We start from the raw sequence: 16,825 nt of genomic DNA, 5'->3' as shown, positions 1-16,825 counted from the left end.
TGAAAGAGGTGATTCAAGAGTTCAAATCAAGTAGAGCAACTTAGTTTTTCATTTAACATTTTGACATCCATACACTAGTCTTTCGGCAAAATGGTTGGATTAGTTAAAATTATTGTAAGAAATCCTGGAACACGACTTGATGGTTTAAATGAGTTTTGATATTTACAAATGTGTAAACTAATGCTTATATTTTCAAGTATCATGCAGGAAGAAGAACTATGAGAGCACTTGACTTAAAAAAAATTATTTTAGCTACTGAAACTGCGTAATTCTACAGTTGAATAACAATTCTACAGCTGAACAACAATTCTGCAGCTCTATATTTAATTCAATGATTTATTCTGTGAAAAAAATTCTAATCAAAATGCATGAGCATCATGCTATCTAATTTTCCTACTTCTTCTTCACATCAGCATCATGTTTTCATGGCACACTTAAGCATGGCAATTTTCACTATTTCACAAAAATTTCAAATAAGCATAACTTTCTCATACGACATCGGTTTTGGATGATTCAAACGTCATCGGAAAGATCACAATGAGATATAAGCAATGAGAAAGCTTTCAACATAATTTTAAATAGTGAAAGAATGAATAAATTGCTAACAGGATATGATAAGTAAACTGAGGCACTAGTTTAAAAACAGGTAAAATTCATTTTATTTTCTTTCATGAATTTGTTTTATTAATACCAATTCTTAGTTTTTTGTGGAAATTTCATAAATAAATCAATTGATCACCTGTTTCTTTTGATAATCTTACATTTCATTGCATAAAAAGCACTAAGTTTTTGCAAACTCTGGGAAGATAAACAGATGGACACAAACAAACAGTGTCTCTCAAAGATCACATTTCTTTCAAAATAGCAGTGTTATAGAAACATAAAAGTGAATTATCCAAGCATTAGCACATGATTTTGGATAAAGAATTTTGAATCAGATCCGTCACAACATTTGGAAGCCTTTCAGATACCAGTCTTACCATTGCATTCCTACTTATTCAGTCGATAAAATCTTCATCTCATTTTCCTTCACAGTCATTTTCCTATCACACTTTCAATAACCTTTAAACCCAGCAATAAAACCATTAAGATCCACTACAAAGCTGATTCATTCCATTTTCCTTTTTTCTTTGCCAACTAAACATTGATCCACTGCAAAATTTTTCATCCATAGTCCTTCAAAATTATTGTTTTATGCTCCCATTACATGATGGAGGATTCACTAAGGCCTCCCTTCTAACAATTCCTGGCCTATTAACATCAACATATTATCTAGTTTCAATGATAGAGTCCTTATTAGTACCTTGAGGCTTGTATGCATTAATGACAAGTTCTCTCGCTAACAATAATGGGAATACATCAATGTCCCTTGATCATTGGATCTTGCAAGTGGATCAACATCATCTCATCTATTCGCACTTTGCAAGATGTACTTAGGTACCTTGGCACTCATCAACATTAATGACGAGTTTGCCTCACATTGGTTAACGACACTCATGAATGGCCAATAATCCAATTACTTCTCTTCATGCTCAACAACAACACAATTATCTGCATAACTAGAATTGTACCATCGGGTTTTATAGCAAGTGAAGACTATATAATTTCAACATTTTACAGTAGATACAACAAATTTAGTAGCAGCAATAAAGAATCCACTTTCACCACCTCACCCACCATTTATGCAACCAAAAAGCACATGAAATTCTACATTCTCTTCCATGATCCAGTAGCAACTACAACTTCTCTACATATGCAGAGTTTGTCCACTTCCTAGGTAAGCAAAAGTATGCTCTTTTCTAGCTTTTAATCATAGAATTCCTTGAATACTAAAATTATAATTTTGGAAAATACTTCACCATATTTCCTTTCTCATTTGAAAAAAAAAATGTAAACACCTTTATGTTACAGAATTATATATTACAGAGTAATGGAACACATAAAATATTGTAGAAATATAAACACAGAAAATTCATAAAACAAGAGAGACACAGATATATATGGTTCATCCAGTTTGGGCTACTTCTACAGAGAAATAGCCAGGCCTTCATTTTATATTATCCAGCAAACTAAAGAGATACAACCTACAACAGATCGGCTATAATTCCCTCTTCGCTCTCAATATCCTCTCTCTTCCTCACTTAGAATACAGATATTCATAGACACAATACGATTCCCTGATATATAGCGAGGGATTGCCTTTTAGGGAAAAAAACCCTAAATTAAACATAAGTCAACCATCAGTTCTCCGCCTAATGAACGACCCAGATTGACTACAAAATTACAACATTTTACAAGGAAACTTTACATATTTTCTTATCTTTCGGGGCACTGCCCTCGATCGCCCCGCCGGCGGGGCTCCCAAAGGTCATAAGCCACCCCCCCCCCCCTGGACCCCCCGTACAACAAATATTTTACACACAGCGTTGTTGCCCCTTTACGAACTGGGGTCTAATCCGGCGATACCTTTGAATACAAAAGATAATTAGGCTCCACTCCTAACAATCTCCCACTATGAGATTGATTATAGCAACTCCACTTCTGTTTCATTTGTTGGACAATGACTCCACTTTGGACCTAGTTTTTTATCATCTTCTTCATCATACTTGAAGGCCAATTGAAATTGAGCAAATTCTTAGTTTTTCCCTGGTTACAACTTTTGTTAACCTATCTGCAGGATTCTAGCTAGTGTGTACCCTTTCCAGCTTCAACTGTCCATCTTCCAATGCTGACCATATGAAATGGTACTTGAGTTGTATATGTTTAGTCTTGGAATGAAATGCAGAGTTCTTAGCAAGATGTATGGCACTCTCGCTATCACTGTATAACTTGCCTAACTCCTGCTTACCCAATTCATCTAGAAACCTTTATAACCAAATCATTTGTTTACTAGCCTCTGTAGCAGCAACATACTCTGCTTCTATTGTTGAGAGTGCAACAACACTTTGCAAATTTGAGACCCAACTGATAGTTGTTCCACATACAATGAACACATACCCTGTTGTGCTCCTCCTCTTATCTCTATCACCTGCCATATCTACATCAACATATCCCTGTAGAGCAATGTTTGAACCACCAAAGCATAATGCTTGATTTGTGGTACCTCTGAAATACCTGGGAATCCACTTCACTGCCATCTAATTTTCTCTTCCTAGATTGTTCATGTACCTGCTTAAAACTCCCACTCCATGTGCAATATCAGGCCTTGTGCAGACCATTGCGTACATTAAGCTTCCAAGTACTGATGCATATGGAACTTTAGATATATGAGCCATTTCTTCCTGAGTCTTGGGACAATCTTCCTTACTTAATTTGAAATGGCTAGCCAAAGGTCTACTAACTGATTTTGCATTTTGCATATTAAACCTTTTCAACACCTTTTCTATGTACTCACTTTGAGACAATGTTTGGTTGCGTTTCTTCCTGTCTCTAGTTATTCTCATACCAAGGATTTGTTTTGCAGCACCCAAAACCTTCATTGCAAATGAGTTTGCCAATTTTCTTTTGAGCAATTTATTTCCTGCATGTTAGAACCTACAACAAGCATGTCATGTACCTACAATAACAATATAATATAGCTTCCATCATTTTTCCTTTTGAGATAAACACAATGATTAGAGTGACATCTAGTATAACCTTGTTAAGACATAAACCTGTCAAATTTTAGATACCACTACCTTGGAGCCTGTTTTTAGCCATACAATCTCTTCTTCAACCTACACACTAGTTTCTCCTTCCCTTTTACCTCATATCCTTGTGGTTGCTGCATATATATCTCTTCCTCCAAATCCATGGAGAAAGGCTATATTTACATGTAACTACTTAAGATGCAAATCTTTAACCGCTACTAGACTTAAAATAGTTCTGATTGAAGTCATTTTAACAATAGGAGAAAATATCTCATCAAAGTTTATACCCTTTTTCTGTGCAAAACTTTTCACCACAAGTCTAGCTTTATACCCTTTTATACCTCCATTTTCTTCCTTCAACTTGTAAACCCATTTATTCTGCAATGTTGTTTTACCTGCAAGCAACCTGGCTAAGTCCCAAGTCTAGTTATGTGCTAAGGAGTCCATCTCTTCTTTCATGGCTTGCTCCCACTTCTTCCTGGTTTCTACCTATACTGCTTTTACATAACATTCTGGTTCACCAGAATCAGTCAACAATACATAATATAAAGAAGAAGACTATCATTCATGGGGTCTACTTATCCTTGTAGATCTTCTAACACCACTTTCAGGTGGTTGAGGTGATTTTCGCTGTTGTGGTTGTTTTTCTAACTGTTGATCATTATGATTTTCAGTTACCATCACCTTTTCTGTGATCTCATCAAGCACTATGTATTCACTATTTTCTTTTTCCTGTTTCTTTTCCCACAACTCATCCTTATACAAAACCTTTTCATTGAATATGACATCTCTGCTCCTAATGATTTTGTGTTTTTCACGATCATAAAAGAAATAACCAAAATCATTAACACCATATCCAATAAAGGTACATTTTTTTTATTTTGCCTCAAGCTTTGTCCTATTTTTTTATTAATGTGGACAAAGGCTTCAAAACCAAAACTCTTTAAAAAAGAGTAGTTTACCTTTTTACCTTTCCATGCCTCCTCTGGAATACCACCATCCAAGGAACTTGAAGGCCCTCTGTTTATTAGATAAATAGTAGCATCTACAACATCTACCCAAAATTGTAAAGGCAATCCTGCATCCAATCTCATCCACCTTGCACAATCCATGATTTTCCTATTCATCCTTTCTGACACACCATTTTCTTGTGGTGTTCGTGGAACTATCTTCTCTCTACGAATTCCATTCTCGAAACAGTACCTATCAAACTCTTTGCTGCAATATTCACCTTCATTGTCTGATCTGAGACACTTCAACCTTTTTCTTGTCTCATTTTCAACAAAATATTTCCATTTCTTGGTGAGAGGATTACCTCCCATCAATGAACCTGCTAGTACTTGTGAGTGTTGCATCTTGGGAAAGCAACACCGTGAAAGTATTCGAAAGGGAGTTGCATACAGAACAAAGAAACCTCTTGAGCTGGTGCATATAGACTTGTGTGGACCTATGAGGACACAGTCGATTGGTGGAAGTTCTTACTTCCTCACTTTCATTGATGACTACTACAGAAAGACTTGGGTTTACTTCTTGAAGTAGAAGCCTGAAAATTTTCCAAAGTTCAAAGAATTCAAAGCCTTAGCAGAGAACCAAAGTGATTGACAAATCAAGGTATTGAGGTCAGATCGTCGTGGAGAATATGACTCAAAGGCATTCCCTGATTACTGCAAACAACATGGGATCAGAAAACAACTCACAACCAGGTACACACCACAACAGAATGGTGTAGCAGAGAGAAAGAATAGGACAATTATGAACATGGTAAGAAGCATGTTGAAAGGAAGAAACTTGTCTAATGAGTATTGGGTAGAAGTGGTTGCATGTACTATTTATGTTATCAACAAATTTCCTACAAAGAGTGTGATGAACAAAGTACCAGAACAACTATGGTCAGGTATGTCTTGTAATGTATCTCATCTTAGAGTATTTGGATGTGTAGCTTAGGCACATGTGCCTAAGGAGTGAAGAGACAAATAGGATGATAAAAGTGAAAAATGCATATTCACTGGTTATAGTGAACAATCAAAAGCTTACAAATTGTATAACCCTGTCAAAAAGAATACCATAATTAACAGAAATGTTGTGTTCAAGGAACAAGAGTCATGGAATGGAACTATAGAAAAAACAAATGATGCACAAGTGCCACTAATGGAAGAAGATGATGTAGCAGAAAATGAGCTGCAAGAATCATAGGTGAAGACACCAAACATAGACACACCAACAAGGACTCCAAGATTTTTAGAGCACCATGGATCTTCAAGCAGATCAGCAAATGAAGATTCTCCCAGCAATCAATCAGGTGGTGAATCAAGCAATGGTAAGAGAAAGATAAGAAGTATGAAATATATTTATGATGATTTCAATGTTAGTTCAAACTTTTCATTGTTGTCATTCCAACCTTCTTCATTTGAAGAAAAGAATAGAGATGAAAATTGGGTGCAAACCACGGATGAAGAAATTAAAGCTATTGAATAGAATGATACATGGGATTTGGTTGATTTACCAAAGGATAAAAATCTCATTGGTGTAAATTGGGTGTACAAGACAAAGTTGAATGAGAAAGGTGAAATTGACAGATTTAAAGCATGACTTGTAGCAAAAGGACTCTCATAGCAACCAGGAATAGATTTTGGAGAAACGTTTGCTTCAGTAGCCAAAATGGATATAGTAAGAGCAGTTCGACCCACAAAAGCTCAAAACAAGTCGAAATTATATCAGATGGATGTGAAATCAACCTTTTTGAATGTAATTCTAGAAGAAGAAATTTATGTGCGGGACCGTCTAGGTTATGAAGTTGAAGGTAACAAAGATAAAGTTTATAGGTTGAAGAAAGCACTCTATAGACTGAAGCAAAAACCTACAACTTGGTATAGCAGAATTGATAGCTACATGATCAAGAATGGATTTTGTAGAAGCAACATTAAACCTAGCTTGTTCAAAAAGGTAGATGAGCATGGGCAAATTTTGATTGTTTGCTTATATGTTGACACATGATTTTTACAATTGATTTTCAGATAAATGAATTTAAAGCAGCCATGATGAATGAATTTGAGATGGCAGATCTTGGTCTCATGAAATATTTTCTTGGCATAGAAGTTGAGCAATCTAAAAGAGGAATTTTTATTTTTCGAAATAAATATTCCAAACATTTGTTGAAAAGATTCAGGATGGAAAATTGCAAACTTGTCCCTACACCAGTCGCACTAGGTACAAATTTAAGCAAGGATGATGAAGGATCATATGTCAATCCACCTCTATTGAAAGGATTGGTATGAAGCCTTATGTATCTCATAGCTACAAGACCAAATATCATGCAAGGAGTGAGTTTTATTTCCATATTTATGGAGACTCCAAAAAGCAGTCATTGGAGTGCAAGAAAAAAGATTCTGAGATACATAGCAGGAACTAGATGTTGTGGCATAATGTGTGCAAGTACATAAAAAAAGGAGTTGATTGGATATACAGATAGTGATTTTAGAGGAATTTTGGATGATAGGAAGAGAACTTCTGGTTTTGTGTTCCATCTTGGTTCAGGGGTGATTTCATGGGCATCTAAGAAGCAACCCATTGTGGCACTTTCATGAGGAGAAGAAGAATATTTAGCGACACCATCAACAACATGTCAAGCAGTGTGGTTAAGAAAAGTATTTCATGGACTCAAGCATAAACGACACAAGGATTAACAACAATATACTATGACAACAACTCAACGATTGCACTACCAAAGAATAGTGTCTTTCATCCAAAGAGAAAGCATATTGATACTAGATATCACTTTATTAGAGAACATGTGAGCAATGGTGAAATTCACTTGAAGACTTGTAAATCTAGTGATCAATTGGTTGATATATTTACAAAGTCATTAGCACAAGATGTGTTTGAGTTTCATAGAAGAAACTTGAGTATTGCAAGCCTAGATGAGACATAGACCAGCACACATGATTGAGTTGTCATGAGTCATGTTTCAGTTTAGTAATAGTAATTAAGGGGAAGTGTTAAAATAAGATAATTATTCCTACATGAAGAGTTGGCTAAACATAGAGAGTCATTTAGTGATTGAGTGTTTGAGTGTTGAGTCAAGTTAAGTGATAGCCGACTTTGACTATGTGATTGCATGTTGTTGCATGTCAAGATATTTTAGGCAAGTAGCTAGTTGGAAAAGGTTAAATAGCCTTCACGAGTTCATTGCAAAAATCATGTTTTGTGTGATTAATAAAAGAGAAACTCATGTTTTATTTGTGAATAATTTATGTGCAAAAATCATGTTTTGTGTGATTAATAAAAGAGAAACTCATGTTTTATTTGTGAATAATTTATGTTTTATCTCCTCTCGCTTTCCAACAAAATCCAAAAAAAAACAACAAGTTTTCAAGAAACTAATTTATTAATAAGATAGCCATCTTCCATAAAAATAAACATTATTTTGACTAGTTTCCTTGGTTAAGAGGTGATTATGCAAGATAAACCATGGATGAGACATTTCAAAAGGAGCGAACAATTATGAGGTGTTAAATGTCTTACCACCAGTGGACAATGATTCGAACGCATGACCTTTTACTGCACAAGCTTGTCTATTCTTCACGATTCCTGGAGGCAGTGTATCGACTCTTCGATCTCGATCTAATCTCTAAATAAATCATAGACTATGACCATGTTTCTTGCCAAATGTTGCATTTGCTACGATGGATTGGTTTGATGCGTACTATACTGATCTATGCATTTTAAGAAGTTGAGCAAGCATACAAGATCTATGCAACAATCAATCAAATTTCTACATCGCAACATTATTTTCCTTTCTGCAAAAAAGGGCTTCTTCATTCTTACTGTATAATAGTTCCAGGAATAAAACAAAGCATTAGTTTAAAAAACACAAAATATAATACTGTCACCATAGAGTGTTTTCCTTCCTCATCACAACTTGGTTTGGAATCGATTTCGTTGCTCAAAATTTACTATGTATTCACCTGCAATACGCAGGGTTCGACTCATAGCTACCAAATTCGGCCGAATTCGCCAAAAAATACGTAAATTCAGTAATACGCTTCGATCCGCAGATTAGTACCGAGGATTCAATACGGTTCAATAATGTTGGGCTACTAAATATTTTGTTGTCAAAAAATTTGCCAAAAGGAATAATTTGTTTACAAAAACAATTTTTTTAACACTAAGCATTTAGCTGTTGATTTTATTACTAGGTATCTGTAAAATTGTGAGCATTGGTGGGTGATCACAACCAAAAATATTAATAGTTGATGTTATTGTTTTAGGTCAGATACTCAAAGGGTTTCAACGTTTTAATATGGAGAGATCACTTCAAACTTACTTTTGATATCTAGATATTTTGAGAAGTTATTAACCAATTTTGTTTTACATTTCTTTTTATTATATGCAATTTTACACTAAAATTGTCTGACATTTTAAATCTTGTGGGTTAATATTACAGAATTAACTAGTTTTCTTTTCTATTTAATTTAAAAAAAAAGGAAATATGGAATATTTTTAAGATGTATATTTTTCTAATTTTTTGTGTACTAATTTTAGAGAGTCCGTTTTTTTTCATATCTAATGAATCCAAATTTGAATTTAATATCCAATCGAATCTTAATTCGAATTCAGTAACTATGGTTCAACTTCTGCATGTATGGGTGGAAATAATCGTACTTACCATTCAATGGGTGACTTCCTTCAACGTTTGACCACGATCTGGGCACATCATGATAAAGAGCTGGCTATCTCATTTTCAACTTGGGGCAGTTGTCAATATTCAACCACATAATTCGATTACCTTCGGCTGGGATTTAACAACCCATAATACAGCGAACATGATTGGCATCAATGCCATTCCCCAAAAAAACCCTAACCAAATCCATATTAGGATTCGATCCAACAGTCATAACACAAAAACATTCGAAAACGGTCATCGATTTCAATCTTCGAGAGAGTGATTTCACCCATCGAAATTCCTGGATGCATATTGTGTAATAACAATGGCATGCAATTTCTGAAGTAACTACTTATTCAATTATTCATTTCATAATTCACATAGAAACAGAGACCATCATCACAATAAAAATATGCAGACAGTGATGTACGATAAACACAGAAGAATATGTAATATGTTTTTCATAATAAATTTTTAACCTACTGAAATTCAAGATCTCCTCTCTTACACTGTAACTGAGAATGTGCTTCTCTTCATCAAGAATCTTGAGGCGCTCTAACACTATGCTCAACTGGAATCCCCAATACGAATTTTACCTTACCTTCCTCATCCATATGATCTTAACATATACTAATTCAAAGAAAGACAAGAAAGTTGGTGGAAAAGGCCTCAACCAAAAATCTCTATTCTCACATTATGTATTCATCTTTATTCTCACATTATGTATTCATTTTCCAATGATATAAATATGTAATATAATTATCAAATCATTTCCATTGTTTTCACCTTGACAAGTCATAAATAGATAATAAAACCATTTTAATTGCTTTAGCCTTGACATTTCAGAAATAGATGAAGTAGGATTATCCGAAATAAATTTCGGATAAAAACTATCTTCCAAGAAATGAAAAACATAAGTTGGTATATTAAGGTTTTAGATTGTATAGGAATAATACGTTGAAAATGATACTTAGACTCACTAATATCCTTTCGAATTAAAAATGCTAAATGTTAAACATGTGAAATTGGTGAATATTCTGCAAATATAAAAAATAAGTAACATTAAATTGAAACAGTAAAATATGGTAAAGTAAAATTACTCCATATTTGTAAAACACAAATATCTCAATTAGTTAATCTTAGAAATGTGAAATCTTTAAAACTCAAAAAACTCAGGTATCTTCTTTTAGCTATAAAGGAACTAAAATAAAAATTATATAAAACTATCATTTAAAGTAACACTCAAACGCCGCAGCCCGAGATCTAACCGTTCTCTACACGATAGTTATCACAATGGACATATCGATGGCATGTGAATCTATGAATCTGACATCGAATAAATAAATACAAACAAATTTTAGGAGGCTTCATTCATTTTCAAAGTTCAGGATACATAATTCATTTCTGGAATAATATGCACACGGTCTGAATAAATTGGTGAGATGATTATCACATATAACACTTCATGTGAAGCCAAATCTCAGAGTAAACAATCCATAAAAGAATTTTGCAGTGGATGCTTGTTTGGGATACAGAGCACAATCAAATTTAAAAGCCATGGAGACAATACATTACAGGACACACAGATGTATACATTACTGTGCAACTTCGTGTGCAAATTTAACGAAAACTAAATTTGGAGGATCAGGCATGGTCTTGGGCAGATTTGCGGGTCATCTGCGAAAAGTTAGCCACCCTTTTCTGCAGCTCATCAGCATTGGCTCCCACTATTTTGTCGACCTGCACATCGTTTTTCATTAAGAGGAAGGTAGGCATGGCCTTCACTTCCATTTTATCTTTAACTTCTTTCACTTCATCCACATCAACTAGCAAAAATAAGATGTCTCGATACTTCAACGCCAGATTCCGGAAGAACCCTGCCATGTATTTGGAGGGCACGCACCAGTCCGCAGTAAAGTAGACTACAACCTGCAATGGTGTAAAATCCCTTTTATAAACAAATCCAACACCAATCACTTTACAAAAAGAAAATCGATGTCTTCGCCAAAGTATCCATACCACTAGTAAAATATGCAGCAGAGAAATAGAAATATCTGCAACAAACGAAATCGAAAGTTGGATTAAACAGAAATGGTGACTAACCGGGCAGGATTGAGCGTGTGCTTGAGCCAAGACGTAATCCCATGATTTGGTAGAATTCACAACTAAAACTCTTGAACCCGTGACCTTCTGCTGGGCATCCATGATTGACAAATAAGTGATGACTAGATTGGTAGGTGGTGTGGAGCTTTTATAGCAAAAGTCAGGGCACTTGCCAGCGGAGTCGTTGTCGTGTAAACAAGAGGAGGTGAGATCTCTGGAAAATGCAAAGCCCAGGCAGTTTCTATATCAATTTTGATTTTGTAAATCAACGTTGGCATGCCAATCAAGTCACGCAGTTCCAAGGAGGCTCAAATTTCAATGACTTCCAAAGAGAAGAAATTGTTATTCCCGATTCGGATTTTGCTGGCCAGCTCTGCATACATAACATTGGCGATATTTTTGTCCTTATCCTACAGAGGATTAGAAATGAAAAGATAGATTTGATCAATTTTAGCAAAACAGTCGAGAATCCAGCGCAGGGCAGACACATCGAGAATATATGTTCAAAAAAATAAGTCTTATCTGCCTATAAATTCATTCAATAATAATGAAATCAAATGAAAGAATAAAATTCTTTCAACAACATATAGAAATATATTCTGATAAAATTAAATTTATCCAATTAATAGAAAGTATCAACAATATATATATATATATATAATATTTGGATATTTAATTATAAAAATTATTTTAAATTTCGGTATATTAAGTATGCAGAATGATCTTTTTTCAAGAGGTGGAAAAACCTATCAAACTCGCCATCTCTGGCTGCTATCCGCGAATGTCAGTTGACACATCACTGTTATCAAGGAAAACCACGCCACCTGAAATAACCCGCTGGTGGTCCGTAAGGGAGCAGGGAGCAGGCTTTCACTCCTGCCAGATGCCTCTGGGTCTTGGGCCGTTAACCTCTTAGGAAGACGAGCTCTTAGCCAAGCAGAAGCAGTTTTAGGGCATACTCCAGGCCCAAGAATGATCTAACTTATTAAATTGCAAAATTGTTATTATTTAATTTAATATGATGTATTATTTTATTATATTAAATAATGAAAATTATAGATTTAAATCATTTTTATAGTTTGTGTTTTATTTTTCATATATAATTATAATAATAATTATAGTTTTATCTATATAGGTAGTTATTTATTTCTGGATTATTATATAATTTTAAATCACAACATTTCTCCTATTTAGTACGATCAAGGTACAAATTTACTACGATTAATATCCAACCATCAATTTTGAGTACAGTTGAATAATATTTTTTTATTACCATATTATTAAAAAAAAAACAAGTTGTATCAATAAATTTTTATTATTATAAATTAATTAAACAAACATTTTTTCATATTTCTAGGACTAACTCATAGTTTAAGGAAAATAATTGTCATTATCTCTATTGCTAAGTAATAAAATTAACAATATTTTTTATTTTTTATTTTTTATTAAGTGTACTCATGATGATTTCCACAGAAAACAATGTTTTGCCAGTCAAATTTTCACAAAATATGGCAGAAAGTTCTCTCAAGTTTAAAGATTTTGGGTGCTACAAGGGTTCTTGAGTGTCTTGAATATTTTTCCACCAATAAAAAAGCAGTTCAAACACTTGAGTTTCAGATTTTTTTGAAATAAAAAAATCACTAAAAGAAAACCGCCATATGGAAAAATTGTCCCCTACCTCGAAAAATTGTGAATATTTATATTAAAATTTGTGCTTGCCTCAGATGATTTTACGAAATTTTTTTTTTTTTACTACTATGTTTGATGTTAGAAATAATCCTTTTTAAAGATAGGATTTTCGAAGAACAACCCAATTTTTCTAGCTATATTAAGAGTAAAATTAATTAGCGTAGAAACATAGACATGCAAAAAAAACCTTTAAAATCTTAATACTTTTAGCCTTGATATAGGCTAAACATGAGAAGGGGAAACATCAGAAGGGGAATTAATCAATGTGTTGGTTTGATTCATAATAAGGGGGAATTCAAATTTGGTAGGCTTCGGATGGCTAGAGAAGATGAATGAATTGGAGAAGACCCACGCTATCTAAGTTGTCTTTAGGTAAATTGTAGTTCATGTAGTTGTTGATGAAGGACTACCATTTCATCACCTAGGCCCTACAATTCGACTATATGTTTAATCAGTAACTCCATAGCAATAGTGAGACGATATATTTTTGCTATGATGAAGCTAGAGATGTAATGATTCTTGTTGCAATTACTCTATAACCCCATTCTAGTGGATTATATTTCCCAAGTTCACGATTTATCATGTCGTTGATAGAAGAAGGGAAATGATACCAACCAACCAACAAGAAGACAAAGATTTGATTTCCTATGAGAACACCTTGGCAGAACCTAGTGGAATAGGCCACTCCAATACAAATGCTCTTCCTTGACACACATAAAGGGGATGCAACAACCCAACACCCTCTAATGAGGACAAACACCCAAACAAATATGAACCACTTGTCTCATAGGAGGATGACCATTGGGGGTAAAAAAATCATAGCCCCAAGAAAGAAGCACTATGAGCTACGAAAACTAGTCACACCACCACCCAGAATCAAGAGAGGAGAGAAGAAAATGAGGAAAATGAGATACAGGGTGATGAAGAAAAATATAATTTCCTAAATCACCACCTTAAAAACGGGGAAGGAAATTACCAAATCAAGGTTCAAAGCAAACCAATTCAAAACAAAAACACTAGTCTTGGGAAGTCAACGTTCCATAAGACCCCAATGTACTCACGGATAGAATGTACCAAAAGCTCATCATACTGCCATAACAGAAATAATGCCTTCTTCTTCATGGATAAAACAAGAGTAGACCAACTTAGACTCTCCCAAAGAGATAAAATATTCATATATGCATTGAGAAGGACAAAGAGAGAAGACATCACAATCCCTTAATGCAACCATTGATTAGAGATATGCGATTTCCTTTAAAAAAAAATCTAATTTGAATTGAAAAATAAGAAATGTGAAGGCTTATAGAAGCAATAAATAGTAATTATCATACCTTGTATTAGATAATTGATAAAAAATGATAGATCCTAAAGGAATTTTATAATTTGGAATTTCCTTGGTTTTCCAAAAAACCCCTCTTCTGCCATCTATCTTGATATGTAAAGGTCACCTCCAGAATTTGAGGCATGAATTCAATCATCTGATGTTTGATCAATTTGTTCCAAAGGATGGTGAGGGGCTATAAATTCATCACACATAGGGGAAATCGAATATCCCACCCATGCTTATTCAATATCAAATTAGAGATATGGCCACCGCCCTCATAATAATCCATAACTAACCCTTATACACATGGTCAATTATGAAATCGGAGGTGTATTAAACAAGAATAAGCCTACATTGGGGGCATGTGGATTGAAGGGACATGCACTCCCTCAAAATCCATCTTTTTGATTTACAATTCTCATTCATAGGAAAAATCAGTCACCAAATTAAGTTTTCACAGATAGTGGTGAAGACATGGAATGGGATAGAAAGAGACTTGATTCTTGTATAATAATACCCTCAATTATCCAATTCTTGATTTTCCATTGGATTTGCTTTGAAATTATTATGCCTGAAAACATGGAAACATTGATAATTAAATAATCGAGAGTGAAGAGTCCTTATACTGTGGAATATTGAATTTAAGAGAGGTCCTTTGAGTTATTTCCATTCTGAAGGTGGTCTACAATGATTTTGGAGTCCCCAACAATAAGAATCCTTTCAATATTTCTTGCTTAGTCAAGAGAAATCCCTTTAAAGAGTCCATGATGAGACCATTTAATATAATTTCTTTGGGTGAAACCTGTTTGACCACTAACTGAAGGTGACCCAAGGCTCAATGTTAAGCCCTCTTAAGAACTAATAGTTTTTTTATTTTTAATTGCACTATAAAAATATTATAGAAATTTACTTTAAAATAAATTTGGATTTTTTATAATTAATATTATTTTCATGTACTAAAGTCAGCAATTTTTTTTAATTTAAATTTAAACCTAACTCAAAAAATAATTCTAAATTCAACTTCTATTTATATATATGTTATTATTACGATATAAAATGACATTATTTATGACAACATATCCCTTATACTTAATATTAATAATAATTTTGTTATTTCTTTTATGTATTATTAATTTTTTTAGGAAGTAAAATAAAAAATAATCAAATAATTTAATTTAATATATTATTTTTAAATAATTCCATGGGGCCTAGAGTAGACGCTGAGAAGGTGTTATTTTAAGGCACTATATAGTGTATAGGTAATTGGTTCTGCTAGCACTAGGTTTGTACATTTCCAAGAGGTCCAAATATTTTGATGATCAATCGCCAACTTCATTTAGAAACAATGAAGGGTTAGGTATTGACCTATGTTAAAACAATATTATACAATGGTGACATAAATATTAGAAACATTTCAAAAGATTTTACTCAAGTTATGTCTAAGATTTCTCTATATTTTGTAGAAAATTGGAGCCTATTGAATGCCTACAGCCAGCGCTACGAAAATATTTCATAGAGCGCTACGAAATTTGAAAAATACAAAGTTTTAAAATGCTTTTTCTATCATTTCAAAGATCTAAGATGTTTTTGGAGGTAATCTAACTTGTGTTCAATCTTGATGTGACATTTGTGGGATGATTTAAAAAATCTAGTTTCAATTTTTACCCTACTATCATGGTTTGGAAAATACAAAGGAATCTTTGAAGCCTATTTTACTAAATTTTCTAATTCTGTTTTTTCTTGTTTTAGTCACATTTTTTAAAAGATGTTGCTGAATAGATGGAGATGAATTTTGGAAAGAAAAAACAGTTTTTCTCAGGGAACAAACCAAGTAATAAATAACTACATCAGTTTTCTAAAATCTATCATGGTTTGAGAGATTCAAATGTATCTTTGAGGTCTATTTTTTGAGATATTTTGAAATTTTGTTTCCTATAAAAATGTGAAGTCAACAGCGGAAGGCTACCTCATTAATTCGACTTGTGGGTCATATATTATCTCCTCCTTGATTATTTCAAATAGTAATGAAGATTCTTTCATATACATTTCTTTGAGATCTTGAGGGTTATTGTAATTAACACTTTCCACAATTTATGGATCTCAAACTTATGTAGTTTTTCTATAAATTAAATGTAAAAGGAGCCTGGAAAAAGGCTGGATTTCAAAACAAAGTAGTCTCTTTTGTTGTGTGCGATAAAATTATTGATATTTTGAAGTGCCAAGAGGACTAGGATATTATGTTCATGATGCGGAGATTCCAGTGATATATACTCGGTCATTTTTCCTCTGTGATAGTTTCCTTTCTATGTGATATCATTTATATTTTATCTTCTGATGTTTAAATGAGATAATGAGACCAAATTCATTAGTTAATGCTCTAGCTGATATGGTTTATACATCTGCACTCTTTCTCATAAA

At 33.6% G+C, this 16,825-nt stretch overlaps 1 protein-coding gene across 1 annotated transcript; it reads right to left on the bottom strand.

Moving 5' to 3' along the window:
* Positions 1 to 10,806: 10,806 nt before the first annotated feature.
* LOC149232575 (thioredoxin-like protein CXXS1) lies at positions 10,807 to 11,496 on the bottom strand. The gene is made up of 2 exons (XM_089376520.1): positions 11,395 to 11,496; positions 10,807 to 11,220 (listed from the first exon to the last, which is right to left on the bottom strand). Exons 1-2 carry the CDS (start codon positions 11,494 to 11,496, stop codon positions 10,936 to 10,938), a joined length of 387 nt encoding a protein of 128 aa, XP_089232646.1. The 3' UTR covers positions 10,807 to 10,935.
* Between the last annotated feature and the right edge of the window lie 5,329 nt (positions 11,497 to 16,825).

Source organism: Pinus tabuliformis, chromosome J (assembly GCF_031772625.1).
Source record: "Pinus tabuliformis cultivar Carrire ecotype Pingquan chromosome J, CPIR1, whole genome shotgun sequence".
NCBI classification, from domain to species: Eukaryota; Viridiplantae; Streptophyta; class Pinopsida; order Pinales; family Pinaceae; genus Pinus; species Pinus tabuliformis.
This window is presented reverse-complemented; position numbering and strand designations above follow the sequence as displayed.